The sequence below is a fragment of the Azolla caroliniana genome, unplaced genomic scaffold (genome assembly GCF_043228905.1).
Source record: "Azolla caroliniana isolate FFs.n. ecotype wild unplaced genomic scaffold, voAzoCaro1.0.p SCAF_6, whole genome shotgun sequence".
NCBI classification, from domain to species: Eukaryota; Viridiplantae; Streptophyta; class Polypodiopsida; order Salviniales; family Salviniaceae; genus Azolla; species Azolla caroliniana.
The window spans coordinates 2,027,640-2,048,222 of NW_028230441.1; the positions used below are offsets into that span (position 1 = coordinate 2,027,640).

The following is a 20,583-nucleotide window of genomic DNA, read 5'->3' on the forward strand; positions in this document are numbered from 1 at the left end:
TGGGAAATTCTGAAAAAGAATACAGACGGGGAGGAGGGTATTTTGTGGAATTATGTGAAACTTCATTAAGAAAAAAGAAGGATCCCTCTTCATTTTTTGAAAGGCTTCGTTCGCGCCGTAACATTCTCACAGAGACAGAGACAGAGACAGAGACAGAGCGAACAGGGGAAGCTCTCTCTTCCAAGCTCCAGCTATGGATTGCGACGCTTACGACCATGGTTGTACGTCTCTGAACTCTTCATCGTCTCTGTCTTGTTGACGTCAACAACAAAAAAATAAAAAACCACGCACGGGAAACCAGAGAGACAAAAGAACGATTTTCTCTCACCTATGGATTGCGACGCAGACGATCACGATGTAAATTCTCCGAACTCTTCATCCTTTCTGCCCCATTTCATTCCCTGGAATAGCTGAAAATTTCCCCTATTCATGTCCGTGGTGTTTTTGGGATTGCTTTAGATTGATCAGTTTGCAAGGTTCATAAACATCAAATAGCTTTTTCTTCTTCTTATGTCATTCGTTTTTCTTGATCAGGTCGGGAGGGTAGAGAAACATGCATTTTTTGTTTTTCTGTTGTTTACGGTTTATGTCAGGTCGGTGTTTTTTTCACGCTTTAAATTGATCATGTGTAAGTGGATACGAATAGTCATTATTTCACGGTTCAGATTGAGTTTAGTCAATCAGTTTGTGAGTGGGCAAAAACAAGTCTTTTCAGTGTATGCTTCTTTGTATTATTTAGTGTTTCGACTGGGAAGCTGCTGCGGCTGCAATAGACAGTATTTCCTTGCTGGGAGATGAACAGAAGAATCTCCAAAAGACCACTTCCGCTGTCCAGGAGAAACAGATCTCTATAATTAACAAGGAAAAATATGAAAATCCGGTTGTCAGGCCACCCTTGTCACATGCTAAGTTGCAGCAGAAGTCTATATTAAATTTTGTGCAGAGACCGAATTCGCATTCTGTAAATAATTCACATGTGCCTCAATCACATACACATACTGTCAATGATTTGAAGCAACATGTGCTGCAATCCAATCAGCATTTTGTGGATGATTTGATGTTGCATGATGCACGGTCAAATCAGGATTTTGACTTGAAGCTGCATGCGCAGCGACTTAATCGTCAGTTTGTCAGTGATTCAAAGCTTCATGACAACGATATTCTTGATAACAATGAACTCTCCATTGATTTGGATGCAGCCAAAACATGGATCTATCCAGGTTAAGCTCAAAAACTCATGTAGATGATGAATGCGTTTATATTGAGACTTTTAGAATGCACAAGGGGATTAAATTGAGAACGTCATGGAAATTTTAAATTCTTGTCTTACACACCATAACAAATCTCAGCCCACATGATTGCTTTTCTATTGAGAATTTCGAAATGTATTACTGTGATTGGGCATGCATTTGCAGATACTGTAACTTAGAAACTATAAATTGGCATATACACCGTATTTGAAGGCTTCGTTGTATTTTGTTCCCACTTAAGTAAACCTGACATATTTTCTTGATATTTTTTCTTTCTAGCTCACAGTTAATGTGCCGATGAGAGATTACCAATTTTCTATCGTGCAAACTGCATTGTTCTCGAATACATTAGTCTCATTACCGACAGGGCTCGGGAAGACGTTAATTGCAGCAGTTGTAATGTTTAATTACTTTCGGTGGTTTCCAAAAGGTGATCTGTGATCATGCTTTTCTGTCTTCTGATTTTTCCACTTACAAGTAGCATTTATCAAATTTTAAACAGTGAATGCTGTAAAGTCACAAGATAGGTCAATATACATCTTGATGATCTTTTTTTAATGCTTCTGGTGGCTCTTTCAGCGTGCACTGTTCTGTGAGATCATTGAGTTTGTGGTAACCTGTTTATTACTTCTGTTGATTGTCCTCGCCCCAGTCCATCATCATCATTATTATCATCATCAATCACTTGAAATTCTCTGTGTTCTAGATCAGTATTTGTAAAGTGCTTGGTCTGTTTTAAATCAATTAGGATGCAAAATAGATAATGTCACCAAGAACCAAATAAAGCAAGCGGTTCTAAATACAAGCCATGAAAAGAAAGGCCATGAAGTTGTGCACGTGTTCTTAGGTTTCTGTATGTGCTGTATACATGAATCATTATTGGAGATATCCATGAGCCTTTTCCCTTGTACCTCTTGTTTTATACCGATATAAAATTTTACCTGCTTCTACTGAAGTTGGTACATCTGTACTATGGCTCTCTAAAGTTATGAAGAAGGCAGGAATGTATTTGAGTCTATAAAGTTGTGAAGATGATACAAGAGAATATTTTGTGTACAACATTGTTGTGCTTGTGTTTTACAAAGATAAAGGCTGGTGCTCCAGAGAACGGGAAGATGGTGGCCTTAAAAGTGACCCATGTCTATTCAAAAACCTTCTCCATGAAGTAACCAATGTACTTTCAGTTCAACTATGTTTACAATTTGATATTCTTGCTTGTCATTATGACTATTGTTTCTTTCACTTGCTTGGAGATGAATCTGGCAAAGGTCTTGCATAAGTGTCATATTTTCTTTCTTGAAATTACAATAAAACATGAAATATTAAATGAGTCATTTTGGTTTCATCATGATGTGTAGGAAAGATAGTGTTTACAGCGCCCTCACGTCCGTTGGTGCTTCAACAAATAGAAGCATGCCATGATAGCGTGTGTATCCCTCAGGTATTCCCACATAGTCATTGTTTATCTTTATTAAAGGTAATCTGCTGTCTCTCAGCAAGCATAAGAAGGATTGTCCATGGTAAGCATGGAGCATTAAATTATGTAGCTAATGGATGTTTCTTTATGTAATGCCATAACTTTTGTTCCAAATTTAATCATTTGCCCTGAAAATATTGCAAAGTCACTAGAATTTTGATACTTGAAGTTAGTGTATAGGTGGGAATAGACACTAAATAATATCAGGGTACTACAATGAAACTTGTGAATTTTGAAGGATCACTCACATGTATTTCTAAAGCTCAATCCCATATTACAAGGCCTCAGACACAATGACTTGGAAGCAAACGGTCAACAAAATGAAGTGTTATCTAACAATATTTCTTTATTGCATCCTTTTTGGAGACAGAAAACATGAAACATGCAAGCTTGATCACTCTCCGTCATAGAAATCCATGGACTTGCATGATCCATGACCTGATGAAAAAATATTTCTTACTACCAAAATACCAGCTATATAGCAGATAGTTACATCTCAACCTGAAAGTTAACCCACCAATTTGACAAGCACCATCACAGCAACATATCTGTTCTGTTTGCACCTATATGATTCTGTTCTCTACATTTCTACTAAATTTGCTTTACAGGAGTGGACAATCGATATGACTGGTCAAATGAATCCTGCACATAGATCAGCCAATTGGCATGCCAAGCGTGTTTTCTTTGTGACACCTCAAGTGTTTGAGAAAGATATAGAGTCAGGTTTTCCACTTTCTTTTTATGCTCCAATTATCATGATTATTATCATTTTGTGTCAATAGCCATTCCACGTGTTCATATACGTTTATGCTTTTGTGTATTTGTAAATGATACTAATGGTAGATACTTTTGGAAATCCAGGGTCTTGTCCGTTGAAAGATGTTGTCTGCTTGGTTATAGATGAGGCCCACCGTGCAATGGGCAATTATTCCTATTGTGTTGTTGTTAGAAAGGTGCAGTATCTTATCTATGTGCATAAGATATATTTCGAGTTTCAGTATCTTTCTGCATATCTCCTGCAGTTATATTTGTGTTACAACCCTGTTCATGGCATGTTCTTATGCATTGTCATTGAATGATGAATATGCGAAGCAATTCTATTATTACCAATGCCCTTAAGATGCTATCCTCAACTGGGCTGTAAACAGATTTTCATTATGACTTTACTTTTTTTTTTATAGTTGATTGAAGCATGTGTAAGGTTCCGTTTGCTTGCATTGACCGCAACGCCAGGCTGTATGTATCAAGTTTATTGTTTGCATTTAACTTGAATCTTTCACTGGTATTTTGAATTTGAATGTGGCATGATTTATTATCGTTTTATCCAGCAAAGCAGGACACTATTCAAGCAGTAGTGGACAACCTTCATATATCATGCTTGGAATATCGAAGTGAAAATGATTCTGATGTTAGAAAGTACATCCATAATAAAAAGCTAGAACTTCTTCAGGTATGCTCAATTTCTTTTGTCTCTTGCTTTGGAAACACTACAATGTGAAGTGGATGTGTAATGAAGTGGATGGTCTTGTAGTTATTGAGATAAAAGTTCAAAAGCTAAGATTGTCCTCACAATCTTTTTTGTTGTATGCATGCCTTCGTGTTGGGCTTTTCATTTTCTATTCTAATTCTTGTTCTCATTAGTTTTTTGTGTTTCAATCTTCATCGAAGAATTCTGTACTGTTTATATTTGCAACTTTAAGACTTTAGTTTGGTCTTATGTCTTTTGATTACCTATTGTTCCTCACATTGATATCCTTAAAAGTGGTTTTATTGAGAGATAATCCTGGTGTACCAGCACAATTGATATTCTTTTCTGTGATGTAACTCCTCATTTGGAATGGAGGAGGTTATGCCACACACCCTATGAATAGCTGTTATAAATATATTGATACTGTCTCTTTAATATCGGATTGCTTCTAATTTTGTTAATCAGGTTCCAATGGACTCTGAATCAGTGAAAATCAAGGATCTCTTTCTAGAAATTTTACAACCACTTGTAAACAGGCTTTGTGGTTTCGGTGTATTTTATAGCAAAGAAGCTGTGCGGGTGAGCGATAAGTTGATAATAGCAGCATTAAATTTTGTGTTGTCTTCAGCAGAAAAGGAAGGATACTGAAAACCTTGAGTGCTTCTCTTTTTTAATATTTGGGAAAACTAGCTTGCCCCGTATGAATTTTTAACAGCACGAGATAAATTTAGACAAGCACCTCCAACAGGGTTGGACCCAAGACAGTTCAATGAGGTTGAAGCTTGTTTTGGAGCTACAATTACCCTGTATCATACATTTAAGTTGCTTTTTAGCCATGGAATCCGGCCAGCTTATGAGATGCTGAAACAGAAGCTGGAGTCGGGGTATATTCTTTAACAGCTTTATGAGAATGATAGGAAGCTTAACTGGTCTTAAGGCATTGCTTGCAATTGATGAGTTTATTTCCAGGCCTTTTGCAAGACTAATGGGGAGAAATGAGGTGTTGCATCAAATTAAGTTACTCATGGAGAAACATGTTCGAAATGGAGCCTCAAGTCCCAAACTGATAAAATTGCGGGATTTAATGACAGAGCATTTCAGTATGTTTTCTCATTTACTCATATATTTGTAAATAAGAAAAATAGTTAAAGAGGGTCAAATGTAACCTTAGAACTTCTTTTGTCTCTGAGATCATTCATGCAGGAGTTCACAACCTGGCATATAGCAGGCCAATTGTGCATAGTAAATTGTGCGTATCTATTTTTGTTGTAAGTGCTGCTAAATGGACATAATTCTCAGCAGCTGCTTTCTTTACCAACAGCCAAGAGTTCACAAATTTACTAAAGGATTATGCTATCTACAATATACTAAGTATTCATGAATTTCCCTTTTAATTTAAGCAAGCCTCATCCAGACATGGTGTAAGCAACGTTTTTAAGATTTGGACAAAACCAGCCTTTGTTCACTCTTCAGATATGCATATATATATATATATATATATATATATATGCACACATACACACACATATTGAGTTGCTTAGTAAGCAATTTTGTGCTCTTCATCATGTTGTCAGAATTGTTTTATTGAACAGAAAAACCCACTTCTTCACGTTTAGAAAAAGTTAGATATGCTTAATTTTCTTTAATCTGTCTATTCTTGAATATGAATGCAGCGGTGAATGATCCCATGAAATCGAGGGTAATTATCTTCACAAATTTTCGAGAAAGTGTAAAGTAATTACATCAACATTCTTTCAAACATATCACAGTGTTCCCCAGTGTTTGATATATCTAATTTTACCATTTTGATTGTGATGTTTTTTTTCATATTTTTGCAGGGACATTTTGGAGACACTAAAGATTCTTGGAGATACAGTGAAGGCAATGGATTTCATTGGTCAAAGCTCAGGTATTTGCATTTTATACCTTATAACGTCTATCTTACAAGTTACAAATCATATACTTATGTATGTCCATATGTTTGGCTACATGCATATTCTCTTTTTGAATTATGATAACAATGGAACTTCTCAAGAATCACGACGGTTTCTATTCAAACTTAATGGGCATCTGATTCTTTATTTCACTTCCATGGTTTCATACTCACTGTCTGCTTCTACATTGTTTTCAAAGACTTTATGTTATCTGCTAATGCAGTTAAACTCGACATATCATAAATTGTCCATGTTATGTAACAAGAATCATGTTTAATGTTTGCTAGAAATTAACAGGTAAAAGTTCGAAGGGTCAAAGCCAAAAAGTGCAACAAGCAGTGTTGCAGGTAATAAAATGTCCATGCAATTAATCTTCTGATTCACTGGAAGTTATTCGACCAATATTAATTGTCTCCTTCTACAATCTTACAGAAATTCCGCACGGGTGGTTTTAATACTATTGTTGCAACCTCAATTGCAGAAGAAGGGTTGGACATAATGGAGGTGGACCTTGTCATCTGTTTTGATGCCAATATCTCACCTCTTAGGATGATACAAAGAATGGGAAGAACAGGAAGGAAACGTGATGGAAGAGTCAATATCCTTTATGGAAGACATTTCTCTATTTGAGATTTATTTTCAGATTTCATGCCTTCATTTTTGGAATACTTTGACCAAATTTCTACTAGTTTTGGCAAGTGAAGGAGCAGAAGCTCAAGGTTATTTGAAAAAGCAGGCGAAAAGCAAAGCTCTTGGAAAGCATATGCATAATGGTGGCATAAATAGTTTCAACTTCCATCCAAGTGCTCGTATGGTATGGCTGGCAAATATGTTGGAGAATCATGTTAGATAAAAATGTGGTTACTCATGCAAAGTGGGAATCTCACTATTGTCCACAAATGCACGTATTTGTTTTGTGATTCTTAGAACTTCTGCTCCTGTTTTTTACTGAAATTTAAATTAGATTTTGTTTGCCAAGTTTTGTTTTGTCTCGTGTCCTTCATTATAACACATCTGTTTTACAATTCATACATCAGAGTGGCCAGATCTCTTTTGATGCCATTGAGACGGTATCGTTTGCAACCATCCACATGTCCTGCTTTTCTCCTGCCATCTATGCAGATCATTCACTATGTCGCTTATAGAACCCATCTTCTGGTTGAAGAACAATCTGATTGACTTTGTTCCTTCAACTGATGGTACTCTTCATCATAACACTTCTGTCGTACAATTCATACATTTGTTTTGATGCCATTGAGACGGTCTTGTTTGGTACCACCCACAAGTCCTGCTTTTCTTCTGCCATCAATGCAGATGATTCATTCTATCACTAGATTCAGTAAAGGATATATGAGACTTTTCACCTATCTAAGCTCATTCACTGCAACTACGTTAGCATCCGTGAATAGCCCAATTCAATACAAGGATCTGTGATATTCTTGCACCTATCTGAATCTATTCACTGCATCCAGGTAACGATTGGTTTTCAGCCCCAACTCATTAATCCTTTGCAAGAGGCCTAAGTGGCTTCTATGCATACACCTGAAAGACTATATTTTTAATTGGATAACTGGAGTAAAGTCTATCAGAATTCACTTGTTAAATATTTTAACAATGTATGGATGCTTAAAACAGCCAAAGTCAGGCACAAAAACTTAGTTGGCTGAGTATGGCTGAGCATCTAATTGAATGAGTCCTAAACCAGTTTAGGTTGCAATATTTTAGCTCTGCATCTCTCGTCAGTCCTCTTGGTAACAGGTTTACTTTAAACAAAGGCCAAGAATTCCAATAGATTTCAGACCTCCTTTTTTTTGCTAAACATTGCAAATATTTGCAGGTTCCACATTCCATAAAGCCAGAAGTTCAGCTGATTGAGTTATCAATAATAAAATTTGTACCTCGTGTGAAGAATAGACCAAAAATAGAGCCACCGATATTGGATCCTGGTTCTGTAGAACTGACAGTTGAGGAGACCCTTTCTTTGAGAAGGTACATTGAACCACACCTGTCTGCCAGTTGTATGTGGAAGCCATCATTGATTGCATTTCCACATTGCCAGCTTGTTCCCACCAAGGTGCACAATGTAAAACATTCAGGAAGGACAATCTCCATGCTTATTGATACTTTGCAGTCACTTCACGAATACAAAGAGAGAAGACATCATGATTCACAGGTATTGCATCTGTTATTTGAATGATGTTTCTTAGGGCTGTTAAAAATTCTTCAATGAAATTGGCTTTTGTTTGCAGTTTCCTAACTTGCTTGGGAATGATTATTCAGAGGATCCTACCATAGAAGAAGGTAATCTCTTAATAATAATAATATTATTATTATTTTCCTGTTTGAATGTGTGACATTAGGACCGTTGCTCAATTATTCTGTGAGTTCATATAACATAGTTAAAATTCTTAAATAGTATATGCTGTGCAAGCTATTTGCTAGGTTTCTGATGGAAGATTGTGACGGAAAACAGTACAGGTTAGTCCCCGTTCAAAGGCATACTGTACCCCAGATATGGATGTGAAACACTTTGTGTCTATTGAACGAGCCCCTGCATTTCAATTTGCAGAAGGTTCCTCCGACGATTTGGAGCCAGAAAATGAGCAGGATTCTGCATCTGTGGCTCTGGATTCAACCTTCCATATTGACATGGAGGATAAACCCCCAGCTGTTGAAGATCAACTTGATCCAGTCAAGGAAAATATAATCAGCACACCAGAAGAAAATATATCTTCTAATCACAATGCGAACATTCCAAACCTGCCTTTTGCAACCAGATGTGAATCTCAACTGCCCAAGGTTGAGCAATCTCCGAGATCTAAACAATGCATCTTCTTTGAAGAGATTGTATCAGTTGGTGCTGGAGGCTTTGTTCAAATTGCGTCACCCCCTAGGCTTCCACTTCAGGGAGTTTTGAAATGCTACAACAGAAATGATTGTCAGGCTTGTAATGAATGTCCAGGTCCTGCTACACTAATGTCATCCAGTGAATTGAACTTTAATGGTATTATTGTAACTGGAATAATTGACCAACCAAGACCTAACATATTGCAACAGAAAACAGAGGATTTTATTTCAGTCTCACCAGGATGTGTCGTGACATCTACACCAGAAGAAAAGATTCTGATGAGAGGTTACAGAACCATACAAGACATAAATTTTGAAGATATGAATTATTACAGCCCACGGTTATGCAGTTTGGCAGATCAGGGTATTGTTCCATTATCGCCTGGTCTGGAACTGGCTCCAATTTCTTCGTCTATTGTCAACGATGCATGTTTTATGCAACATGATAAAAATATGCAGAGTGTGATTAAGCCCGTTGTAAAGATTGATGGAAGCAGTGACATCTTTTTAAAGCGATTGCAAGATAGAAATGACAACATAGATATGAGCAGGAGAATGTCAGCTGTAAACATTACTAGTGCTGGTGGGGACATCTCAAGTAAGGTATTGGCCGATGAACCAAGTGGTTCAAAATCAACTATACTTCGAACTCCTACAGTTCATCTAGCTATCGATAATGGTAGTTTGAACTTGGAATCATCCTCTTGGATGAAACCTCTTGATGCATCTTCCTCCGCTCAGAAACCTAAGAAATTTAGACGCCTTCGAAAGGCAAAAGATGGAGAGAAAAAGTTCCCACACAGGTCTGAACAACCATGTAAACGGTCAGGGAAGCAAAGGTTGAAGTTCGAGGCTGCAATATTGATTGATGAAGAAGCCGAGTAAATCCTTTATATATAACTTTTTCTAGTTCTTTTAGACATTCATGTATATTTTTCGTAATTTGAATAGAATCTAACTTCACCTTATGCGATAATCTAGGGTCTCCTCCGATGGTGATGTCTCTGCAGATGAAGATGATGCTGAAGATGAGCTAGGGTCTTTACAAGATTTTATAGATGATGAGGTTGAACCTACAGTATCCACTTCAGGAGGTTGTGAACCTATTGACATGATGGCTATTTACAGGTCTCTCACGATTCTTTGTGTGGAAAGGTTTTCTGTGTAAGAAGTCGTGTAAACATATGTAGATAGATAACGGTACAGCACCACTTAATAGGTGAATGGATCAGACTATATATTAAGTCACAAAGAAAAATCTGAAAGGCATTTAGATTTCTGAGAAGAGATATATAGTTTCAATAGTGAATGAAAAATAAACCGTCAGTAAGGACCGTGAAATTGATTTAATTTAGCACACGCTTGGTTCCTTAAAGTGCCCAGAAATAGATTGTATTTCTCAAAAACACAACTCATTTACTATTCTGGTTAATCATGTAGGAAGTCTTTGCTAACACCATCCCCATTGGCTGGAGAAATGGTTCCTTTGATGAGAAGATTGGAACATACTGCAACACCCGGGTCTGATGCTAGCCTCAAGGTTTTGAGTTCAAATCATTCTGAGAGTAGGTTTTTAAGCAGTTCAGCTAGTGAAGGAGTCTTACAATCGGCTACACCAGCCAGTGTTTCGGTTGAATCAGCCATAGATAAAAGTCTACCACAAACTGTGACTTGTTTGGATCCACATCTGGAAAGCTCTACAAGTATCTACAAAAATACTGCCAGCATACATGAGCCAACTACCACTAAGATGCAAGAAAGAAAGCGTAAGTTAAGTTTTCAACAAGAAGACAGGTGGGATTCCAGAGACATATCAACTATAGGCACACAATTTGATGACGATGACCCATTTTCTGGCATTGATTTAGATGCATTGGAAGTTGAGGCGGTGCAGATGTCACGTTCTCATGTACAACAAGGACAAATGCAGAGTAACAATATACATGCCAATGCTCAAAACAATGATGAGCTGCAATTAAAGGATGTAAATTTGGAGTTTCTACCATCTTTTAATCTTGGATTTGATTCTTAGAATCATTGAACTGAATTTTAACTGTGCACATTTTGTCACTCATACCACACTGACTCACTATTGATTTTGTATGATATGAATAAACATGCATTCAATTTAAGATTGCAATTTTCTGAGGGTTCATGTGTTTGCTATGTGACTGACCACTGTTTTAATGTGAGACATTGAAGGCAAAAGTTAGAATCAGACGAGCATTTTCCATACCATAATGTTCATACATTTAGCTTGAGATGTTATTTGAATGTCCATACTAGGCTCATTACAAAGTCAATTACATTTTAAGAAATAATGATGATGTTATTTGAATGTCCTAGGGAGGCAAGAAACATGTTCCCTAGAATCCAAAACTATACCACTAGAGGGTTTCCCTATTGGTGGTGCTGGTGTACCCAAATGTGATGCATGCATTTTCGTAAGGAGAGAACATTCATGTTGTGTAGAGGCTGGGGTGGCATGGTGAGTTGTAGTTGATTGTGCTTCACATCTTGTGATATACTCATCATCCTTAATCTCATGATCTAGTTAGTCCTCTGAAATCTCCATTCTTGATTTCAGAATCATGACTATGAATATGGAGGGAGGTTGGCCATCTCATGTACAAAGGTGTGGTGCATTCTATCTCTTACTTAAATGTGTACCAAAATGTGGAGTTTATGATATTCTTAACATCTAGTTCCATATGGTTGTAGTGCAGCTAAATGAAATGATTTGATGCTCACCCTAAGCATATAATTGGTGGCTCAAGTATTGTTGACACATTTCATCTCTTAAAACCATTTGTGTGTATTGTGTAGTGAACTAAGAGCTAAATATATGTATAAGGACATCATTACGATTCAACTTGATTTAGTGCAAGTTTTGGTCATGTCGGATCAATTCATACAAAAAATGGGATTTGGTCCTCATGTTTGTCACTTGATACATATTATCGATGAGTGGTAATTTCTAGAGTAATGCTTGATGGGGGACTTACTCTAGAAAATATTCCTTCCTTTCAAGCTCTTTCAACCGTGTCGATTGAATTCTTTTCCTTGGCTCAACAACACAAACACATAATCCACAGTTAATCAAAGTGGAGGGACATATGTTATACCACATTCCATTATATTTTCATCGTTCAGGCATGACACACATGTTTATCCAAGGCTCTCACCATTTAGGACGATATGCAACCGTTGATTTCCCCTAGGAAAGTAAAATGTTTAAGTACTATTGTATTTATTTTTAATAATATCCTCTTCTGAGATATTGTATGTCCTTCATTGGATGGCCAAAATACATATTAATGCCACCAAATGAACACTCATGATATGTACAGAACACCCTTTGCTTGCTTTGGGGTGGAAGGGCAAGTGATAACTCATGGACATATAACAAGACAATCATGATATCTCTTGGGATGAGATGCATTTTTGGACATAATGATTCACACGATAGCATTTGGATATCTCTTATTTAAAGACTCCTTCGTCGGTGACCATATTTGGGTTTCCATTGCATGATATAAGGATTAAACCATCCACATTGTTGACTCAATTAGTTTGTTCTCGGAAATTAGTGCTTCATCTTGGATTAGGTTTCATATGGTCTCTACTATCCAAGTTGTGGGACTTTCTTCTTGGGGGAATCATGCCTCCGTGTGATCAAGGTTTCTCATACCAAAACTAATATGCTATGTGCAACCAAGTGTGATGGTTTTATTTTGCTCTCTACGATTATGGGGCTATTGGCATGATTGGACCATCTGGAATGTGTTAATCTTTCGATTCCCATTATTGAATGCATAAAGATCTCAACCAACAATTACCAGATCATTAGAGTATGCATTCTTGAATGAGGTCTACATCATCATTGGTAGTTCGATATCTATTAGCATATTAACAATAATACATTGGAGTATGAGCTAACAAGTCCCCTCATCTTACTCGACCAACACTGACAATGCTAACAAGTTCCCTTGTCTTACTCGATCCGCAATACCACCTAGTCTCCTTGGCTTACAAGGCCCTCGACAAATCGAGTGTGTTTTTTCCTAGGATGACCAAACCAAGAAGGAGGTTCGTAGACCAACTCTAGTGCATCTCATTTAGAATACTTTTCACGTACTAGAAACTGAACCCCTTGGCTTACACGATCCTCAACACCAACAAGTCTCCTTGTCTTACAGGGTCCTCCCCGAAATTGAGAGTGCTTTTTCCTCGGATGACCAAAGTAGAAGGAGCTTCGTAGAAGGACTCTAGTACATCTCACTTACTAATACTTTTCATACTCCAGAAATTGAACTCCTCCCTCAATCATATTCTTGATGGGAAACACACTTAAACGAGTAGTTTCAGAGACACGCGTATTGAAGGACACATTTTCAGTGTATAGGTGAGGATGAAGGGTTATATCTATAGATAAGTTTGGTCAAGTGATTAAAACTGACATTTTAGGTGTTGGCATTCAAGTCAAATTCCTCCGAGAAAGACCTTGGAATTTGCTCTTTCAATTTTCACTTGGTATTTCAATGTGAAAAAGACGAATGGAGACGTTGAGATTTTCATGTGTGTTATATGAGCAGAAGCAGCGAGGATTCCTCGCACACAATAAATGTATTTGTTATTATATATATATACATATACATACATATAATATAATAATATGGTAATCAGATAAGCTTAATGCTTGCAATAAGATTTCACAGAGATTTTTTCTGCATTCATCTCATAGAAAGAGTATATATATACATACTACATATACATATTGATTAGCTCAACAAATTAGTTAACAGAAGTTTTTGTGAAGGATTTCTTCCTCATCATCTTCTTCTTCTTTATAGAAATTATATGCGTTTGCATCTGATCACATTGCTTTGATCTAATCAGTTCCATCATTTATAGAGCATTTTATTTTACTTGTGAGCATTTTTCTTCAGAGAAAGTCGCTTATCAGAATCCTTTTGCTTTTAGACCTTTTTGGTCACAGAGAAAACTACATAAGAGAGCCTTTTTCTTTTTGTTATTTTGATTTTGGGCATTCTGTCTTCACAGAGAAAGCTAGATAACAGAGTTTGTTTTTGCATTTTCTTTATAAAAAAAGCTAAATATATATACGCATATATTGCTGAGATCAGATCAGTTAACAGGTAGATTTTCTCTCGAATCTGAAAGTTTTCTCCTTCTTCCTTCTCATAGGAAGTATATAGATACATATATTATTGATACAAAAGATTATTAATTTATCATAGAAAAGGATTGTAAGTACCTACATACATACACATATTGTTGCGACCTGATCAATCTAGCATACCAATCCAGAAAAACTAGTGCACTTTTTTATTTTTAGTTTTTATTACTATCTGGATGGCACCCTTCATTAGACCTCCTTGCTCAGAGACAAATTCGTGGGGCGGATCTCTAATAAAGAAAATGCATCTTCATCAGAGTGAAGACGCAGAGCAATGTGATCAAATCTATAGTCCTAAGTCTCTAATAAGAAGCCATAATTCCTCACCAGAGGGATTTATGCACTATTCCCACAATACATCAGAATACTCGCGATCGACATCTATATCTACATCGACATCATCATCAACATCATCTCGCTATGCAAAAGCAGATGATCTCTCTGTAAGTCCATCGAAAACTAATCTGAATCTTAATCTTGACATATATATATATATATATATATATATATATATATATATATATATATATATATATATATATATATATATATATATATGAGCTTTTATATTAGTAGGCATACTGCTATATCGGCATAAAGATCTGGCATTAAACCATCATCGTTCCATGTACCATCGTTGGGATTCTATGAATGCGTGGAATTATCATGGTTTATGTATTTATGTGCATATTCACACTAATATGAACTATATGTAGAATGATTGAGCTGATCGTTGGTGATTATGATACACTAACCTAACCCACCATGGTTGGTAGGCAATCGTTCACATATACCTATCTAGCTGAAAGGCTGTAATGGACATATTAAGATCAATATGTGGCTTCATTTAAATGGATCTGTTGGGATTAACCAACTTACTCTAGGTGGTGAATGCTATGTGATTAACACACCATGGTTTGGTATGGAACCAGTGGAATGTACGTATGTACCTGCCTCAACATGATGTTGTGATGTCTCGATATGTAATGTCATTGGGCTGATCTCTATTGGGGATTCACATTACTCTAGTTGGTGATGATATATATTGGGGATTTTATTAGGCATAGGGTTTGATGTTCAATCAATGGGATACACCTACATATATGTACCCATTTGTTCTGATTGTTCACCATATCCATGGACAGTTGATCTGTAGACCTAGAAGGCTGAATAGCTGAATTCCTTTCTACAGGAAACCCCTGCCATTCAGAGGGTGAAATCAACAAGTGTGAATAAAGAGACAAACTTGAACAATACATTACAGAGGCAGAATAGTAAGAATGGTACTAAAAACAATCTCTTATCTCGTCTTGACTATTCTGAGGCATTGTAATTTCAGTATGTTACATATCTCCTAATGTATTATAATCTTGTTTTCATTTCTAGGACTTCAGACTACCTTGCTTGATATGTCTCATAATCCTTCAGGTGGTGATTATCCTAATACAGCTTCTCTGAACTCCTTGATAAGCACTTTGATGTGTCATTATCAACCTAGTGTTGACGGATTGATATCAATGATCAAGGCTTGTTTAATCAGGGTACCTTAGTCACATCCAAATGGAATGAAACTGAAAAGTGGGCGAATAAGAATGCTGATTCTCCTCCAATTGCAAGAAATGGCTCCAAACCGACTCGTCGAGATTCAGTGATGAGCATCGAGCAAGAAAGGACATCTTTGCACACTGCTTTTAACAAGGTCAGGGTCCTGTACCGCACATCCTGAACTTTTTAAAAGTAAATCCCAAGGGTCATGAACATTTCCCTGAAATCTGCATTCTTCAAGGGAAATAACCTATTACATGCACCTTGTGTTAGAAGGGTTGAGTGTTTCAACAACTCTAGATGCAGCATTTGATATCCATCCAAGGAAGCCATCTAGAAAGAAAATAAAAGTTCTCTACAACTCTATGTTTTATTGAATGCATTGTTCGCAGGTTAGCTCAGAAATGATGCAACCGATATGTGCATCAAGAACCATTGTAAATACTACAGCAGCACCAGTTGTTGCACAGAACAAGGTGCATAGGGACGCACTCATCGATAAAGTTGTAACAGGAAATGGTAACGATGGATATATATTGGACCTTCAACATCCAATAATAATTAATTTGCACCCTTCGTTTGAGAATTACGATGTTAAGGCTAAAGGAAAAGAATTCAATCGACACAATGTTCGGAAGAGAGATGACGTTCCAACTCAGCAAAGAAGACCATTGGCACCAACAGGTTTTTGAAAGATGTGTTCATTATTTGAAAGTGTTAAAAATCATATCAACATATATTGGATTTATAGTGTGTTGTTCATGCCATATATCAATCGATCAATCCATTGATCCATTTTACTCTCGTGGTCGCATATATTTAGGTTTTAATTTGGTGTGGTGTTTGTTGTAGATGCAACTAGTAGGAATGAAATAGGGGTGCGATTTCCTGAGAAAATGCATGTGAAGAATGCAGATCAACATCATCATCCGTCATCCAACTATATGAGGGATGCATGCACAGAGATATCTCCATCAATCTTATGTAGAAGAGACATGGGGACACAAATGACACCCTCTGGGGGTTCAGCGAATTCGAGTCGTAGGCTGAGTCCACCCAAGAGAGGTGGACATAAATCCCCACCACGGCACAACACGCCAGTAAAGAGATCTAGCATGGATAGTATAGCTGTTATGAACTCGTTTCAAGGATCATGTGAGAGGGCAGATGGGGATCAGATGCAAGAACAACAGTTACTTGGTATAAGGAGCTTCGATCCTCGCTGGAGTCCGAGGGCAGATGAAGATGAGGATGAAATTGTGGTTGGTTCAAGAGGGCTTGACATTGAGGAGTGCTATGGCAAACATGATGTCCTCGAGGCCCGAACAAATGCTTGGAGAGAAGCTACAAGATTGAAAGTTCTGGCTAGGTAACATATGATTGTTTGATTTTGTACTGACCCATTTCATGTTCTGCCTATTTATCCCCACCAATCCTTCAGTTTTCTTCCCATTTCCAGAAACTAGTTAGATTCTTTTCATGTTCAAGCAATTTTGATTCCTTTCATGTTCAAGCAAATTTTAGTTGAAAACGAGTTTTTGTGGGTTAGGTATGAGCGCGAGGAGCTAAAAATTCGAGCTTGGGAGGATCATCAAGCAGTCAAAGCCGAAGCTGAACTGAAGAAGCTGCAAGTGAGAAACTTCTTTTTCAGTAGGGTATTAGGCTATATTATGTACACACACACAAAGGCAGCATTACATATGCATGTGTTCCAACACAGAAAACATATGTAAAAATTAAATTAGATCTTGTTGGTTGATTTGTTGTGGGATTGTGTAGATAAAGTTGGAGAGAAAGAGAATGCAAGCAGCTCGAAAGATAGTGAACAAGTTGGAAGCTGCTCAGAGGAGGGCTGAGGTATTGAGGGCAACTGCGAGGGCCAACGAAATGCAGGCATTGGAAAGTTTGGCGGACGAGCGAGATAAGCGTAGAAGGCCGAAAGACATCTGCACTCGTCTTCCACTATGTTCTTGCCTTACACGGTTTCTTTAAAACATTTTTCCCATGAAACAACCCCTAAGCCTGTCTTTTCGATACTCTTTACCAAACTGTCCGTAAACAAGTTTTGGCGAAAAATTACAGCAATGCCCTCCTAGACCCACCCAAATCCATTGACCGTTACGTGCTGCAAATTTATCCGTGTACTGTTTTACAGTAAGTTTCGGAAACGTTAGGGGTCTTTTGGTAACTTGTATCAAAAGCTTTTATTCGTTCTTCCCCTCGAGTAATGTTTCTCATCCGTTGTGTGTATTTCCTTCCATACACATATTATTTGCTTTCATCACATGATATTCAATATGATTAATCTATGCAATACTTACATCTTGAGTTTTCTAAAAGTTGGGCTTTGTTCTATGCAACACTCTAGTCGGAATTGTGCTTTTGCATTGTGAGCAATATCACAAAGGCAATTCATGTTGATTAACACATAACTATTTGTAAGTTGGTGATTTTGTTTACCCCTAAAGCCGTTACAAAGGAGAACAATTGCCATTATATATGGAACTATGTGTACGCCTTAATATGATAGTTCAATAAATGTAATGAATCAAAAGGATAAGATAGAGAGTGGGCAGTTAAGAATCAGCTCTAAATTGTTATGAATTTGAAAAGCTTACAAGCAAGGACCTAGACATAAGAATTAGTTTACTAGTCATAATGAACTTATAGAGATAGTCAACAATGACCTATTTATGTCAAAGGAGCGAGGAGCTTCTACTAGTTTGAATTGTGACCATTCCGAAACATTGAACTATGACTGAATTTACAATTCAAAGAAGTTAATTATTGTAATTATCTTTCCAAAGTATTATAGGGTGGAGTGAGGAAGTTAACCCCATAGTTCCACTTTAGCATTATTGCTTGGAGAATATATGCTGTGAATTCCACTTATCACAATTGCTTGTACAATATGTGTGACGAAGAAAATGTAGACTTTCAAAATGTAACCTAGATACCTTATTAACGAGGATACATGGTAATTGATAATGGAATGTGGAAGTATGGGATGACAAGTCTTAGAGGCTTGGGCCAATCCATGTGATGGTGGTGTCAATGAAATCATGACTTCGTGATGGGATGTGTAGGGCTATATTTCAAAGTTGAATATATTTAGAATCTAATGATTATAAACCTATGGCAATATATTCACGTTAGGTTACCAATAATATTTTTCTTGGCCTGCAAGAGAGAGAGAGAGAGAGAGATATTTGGAACACGTAGTCCAACAACTTTTAACATGAGCATCCATCTTTGTTCATCACCAATTGATTCCTAAACAATTCTAAGCAAAACATAGTTGGGTCCCAGCATGTGATGAAGACGTGTTGTTATGTTTTAGAGAATTACAAATTAACATATAAGCTAGATGGTGGAGGAGATCAACAAATATTGTTAATAAGGTTATTAATATATGGCTCCACTATGCATGAATGCTGAAATACATGGCATTGTTTATCTAGAAACTTTTGTGCCCTAGAAGAATCATTCTTCATGGAAAAATATGTCCTCATTTTCAAATTTTATTGCAAACTTGACCGGTACATAGACAAATAAAATTCCCAAAAAATAGAATTCACCAAGTTCATACAATCATTCTTTAAAGACAAGTAACAAATATGGATAATGGGAGAATTTGTTCTTTCTTCTCTTTTTGATATTTATCTTGGGTTGGAGAATCTTGTGGAAATTATATACGTATGGAAGTCACAACATAGCCTCAAATCTTAGTAAATGCATTGTTTTGCTTTATGATACTCGGAGTTCAAATATTGCTATACATTCTAAGTTACTACATGCCGGCCTTAGGGTTCAACGGTTACTAGATTAGCACTAGCCTAGGTTCAACGCCTACTAGATTGCTTTATGTGTTGTATAAGTTTGGGGGGAGGGGGGGGTGCAATTTCTTAGAGTTTGTGGAAGCGACATGAATGACATACGTACACATATGTACATGTATTTTTGTATATATACGGAGGAGAGAGAAAGAAAGAAAAATATATTAATGTCTTCTAAGACCAAAATTGGCCCACGAGACAATTGGTTTACAACAAAAATGGAGTATTTACCCATTCATCGAAAGTAAAAGTAAAAATAGAAATAAAATAGAACTTTAGCGAAAGAGTTCTAGTAAACAAACATGTTTGATGGCTTTATACTAGGCCTAGTTTCATTTCCATTCAAGTCTCTTGAAAAGAAGTGGGAGGTCAAAAGGTTTCGATGTGGATGTGGCCCGTGATCCTAATGTAAAAGGTACCCCAACCATAGCTTCTAGGCGATGTAGCTTGCGTTCCCTTATCTTCTTAATTGTTTCTATTCCACGTCGAGTTGCTTTGAAGCCCAACATCCGAGGGCGTTTGGTTGTTCTTTGCATTTCTGCTTCATCAAGAGAGAGGCTAAGTGGTGTACATGTGTCCACATTCATCGTCTCCCCTTGTTCCTGAAAAATTACATTAGTTACATGTTGATGAATATTAAAATGGTTATGGTTAACACTTTGTAGTTTATTCTCCTTATGTTGTTTTAGCTCTAAGATATACGTACCTAGTCTCTTTATATCCGGGGTATCTAATAGTTTGGAGAGGGTGGGAGATGGTCCATTCTCAATCTCAAGTTGGTGAGATGATATACTAAGTTGTCCAATGGCCACCCTTAATGCATTTTATAAGAATGTATCTAGATATTTTTGGTCGTGTAATAAAACCTAACTTAGAGAAGTGTAGGAAGTGTTCCTTAATAGTACAACATTTTAGAACATTTTAGATGGGAGTGGCTCTTCTAGGCTGATCCATTTAGAGAGAGAGAGAGAGAGAGAGAGAGAATAGGACTGTTTCAAGGAAGACGCCAAATCCTTTCTTTTCTTT

The 20,583-nt window shown here is 37.0% G+C and overlaps 2 protein-coding genes across 2 annotated transcripts; both read left to right on the top strand.

Moving 5' to 3' along the window:
- The first annotated feature begins 201 nt into the window (after positions 1-201).
- On the top strand, positions 202-11,127 carry FANCM (DEAD/DEAH box RNA helicase family protein). The gene is made up of 21 exons (XM_087320989.1): positions 202-357; positions 740-1,220; positions 1,537-1,680; positions 2,609-2,691; positions 3,336-3,450; positions 3,589-3,680; positions 3,909-3,963; positions 4,056-4,177; positions 4,661-4,774; positions 4,886-5,079; positions 5,165-5,295; positions 5,869-5,929; positions 6,034-6,104; positions 6,427-6,476; positions 6,562-6,727; positions 6,816-6,943; positions 7,967-8,302; positions 8,379-8,430; positions 8,603-9,857; positions 9,958-10,104; positions 10,417-11,127. The coding sequence occupies exons 1-21, from the start codon at positions 331-333 to the stop codon at positions 11,006-11,008; spliced, it is 4,416 nt and encodes a 1,471-aa protein (XP_087177115.1). The 5' UTR covers positions 202-330; the 3' UTR covers positions 11,009-11,127.
- Positions 11,128-15,686: 4,559 nt separating this feature from the next.
- On the top strand, positions 15,687-18,045 carry LOC147862497 (uncharacterized). Its single transcript, XM_087320984.1, has 5 exons — positions 15,687-15,875; positions 16,114-16,405; positions 16,574-17,090; positions 17,271-17,352; positions 17,501-18,045. The coding sequence occupies exons 1-5, from the start codon at positions 15,828-15,830 to the stop codon at positions 17,711-17,713; spliced, it is 1,152 nt and encodes a 383-aa protein (XP_087177110.1). The 5' UTR covers positions 15,687-15,827; the 3' UTR covers positions 17,714-18,045.
- Positions 18,046-20,583: the final 2,538 nt, after the last annotated feature.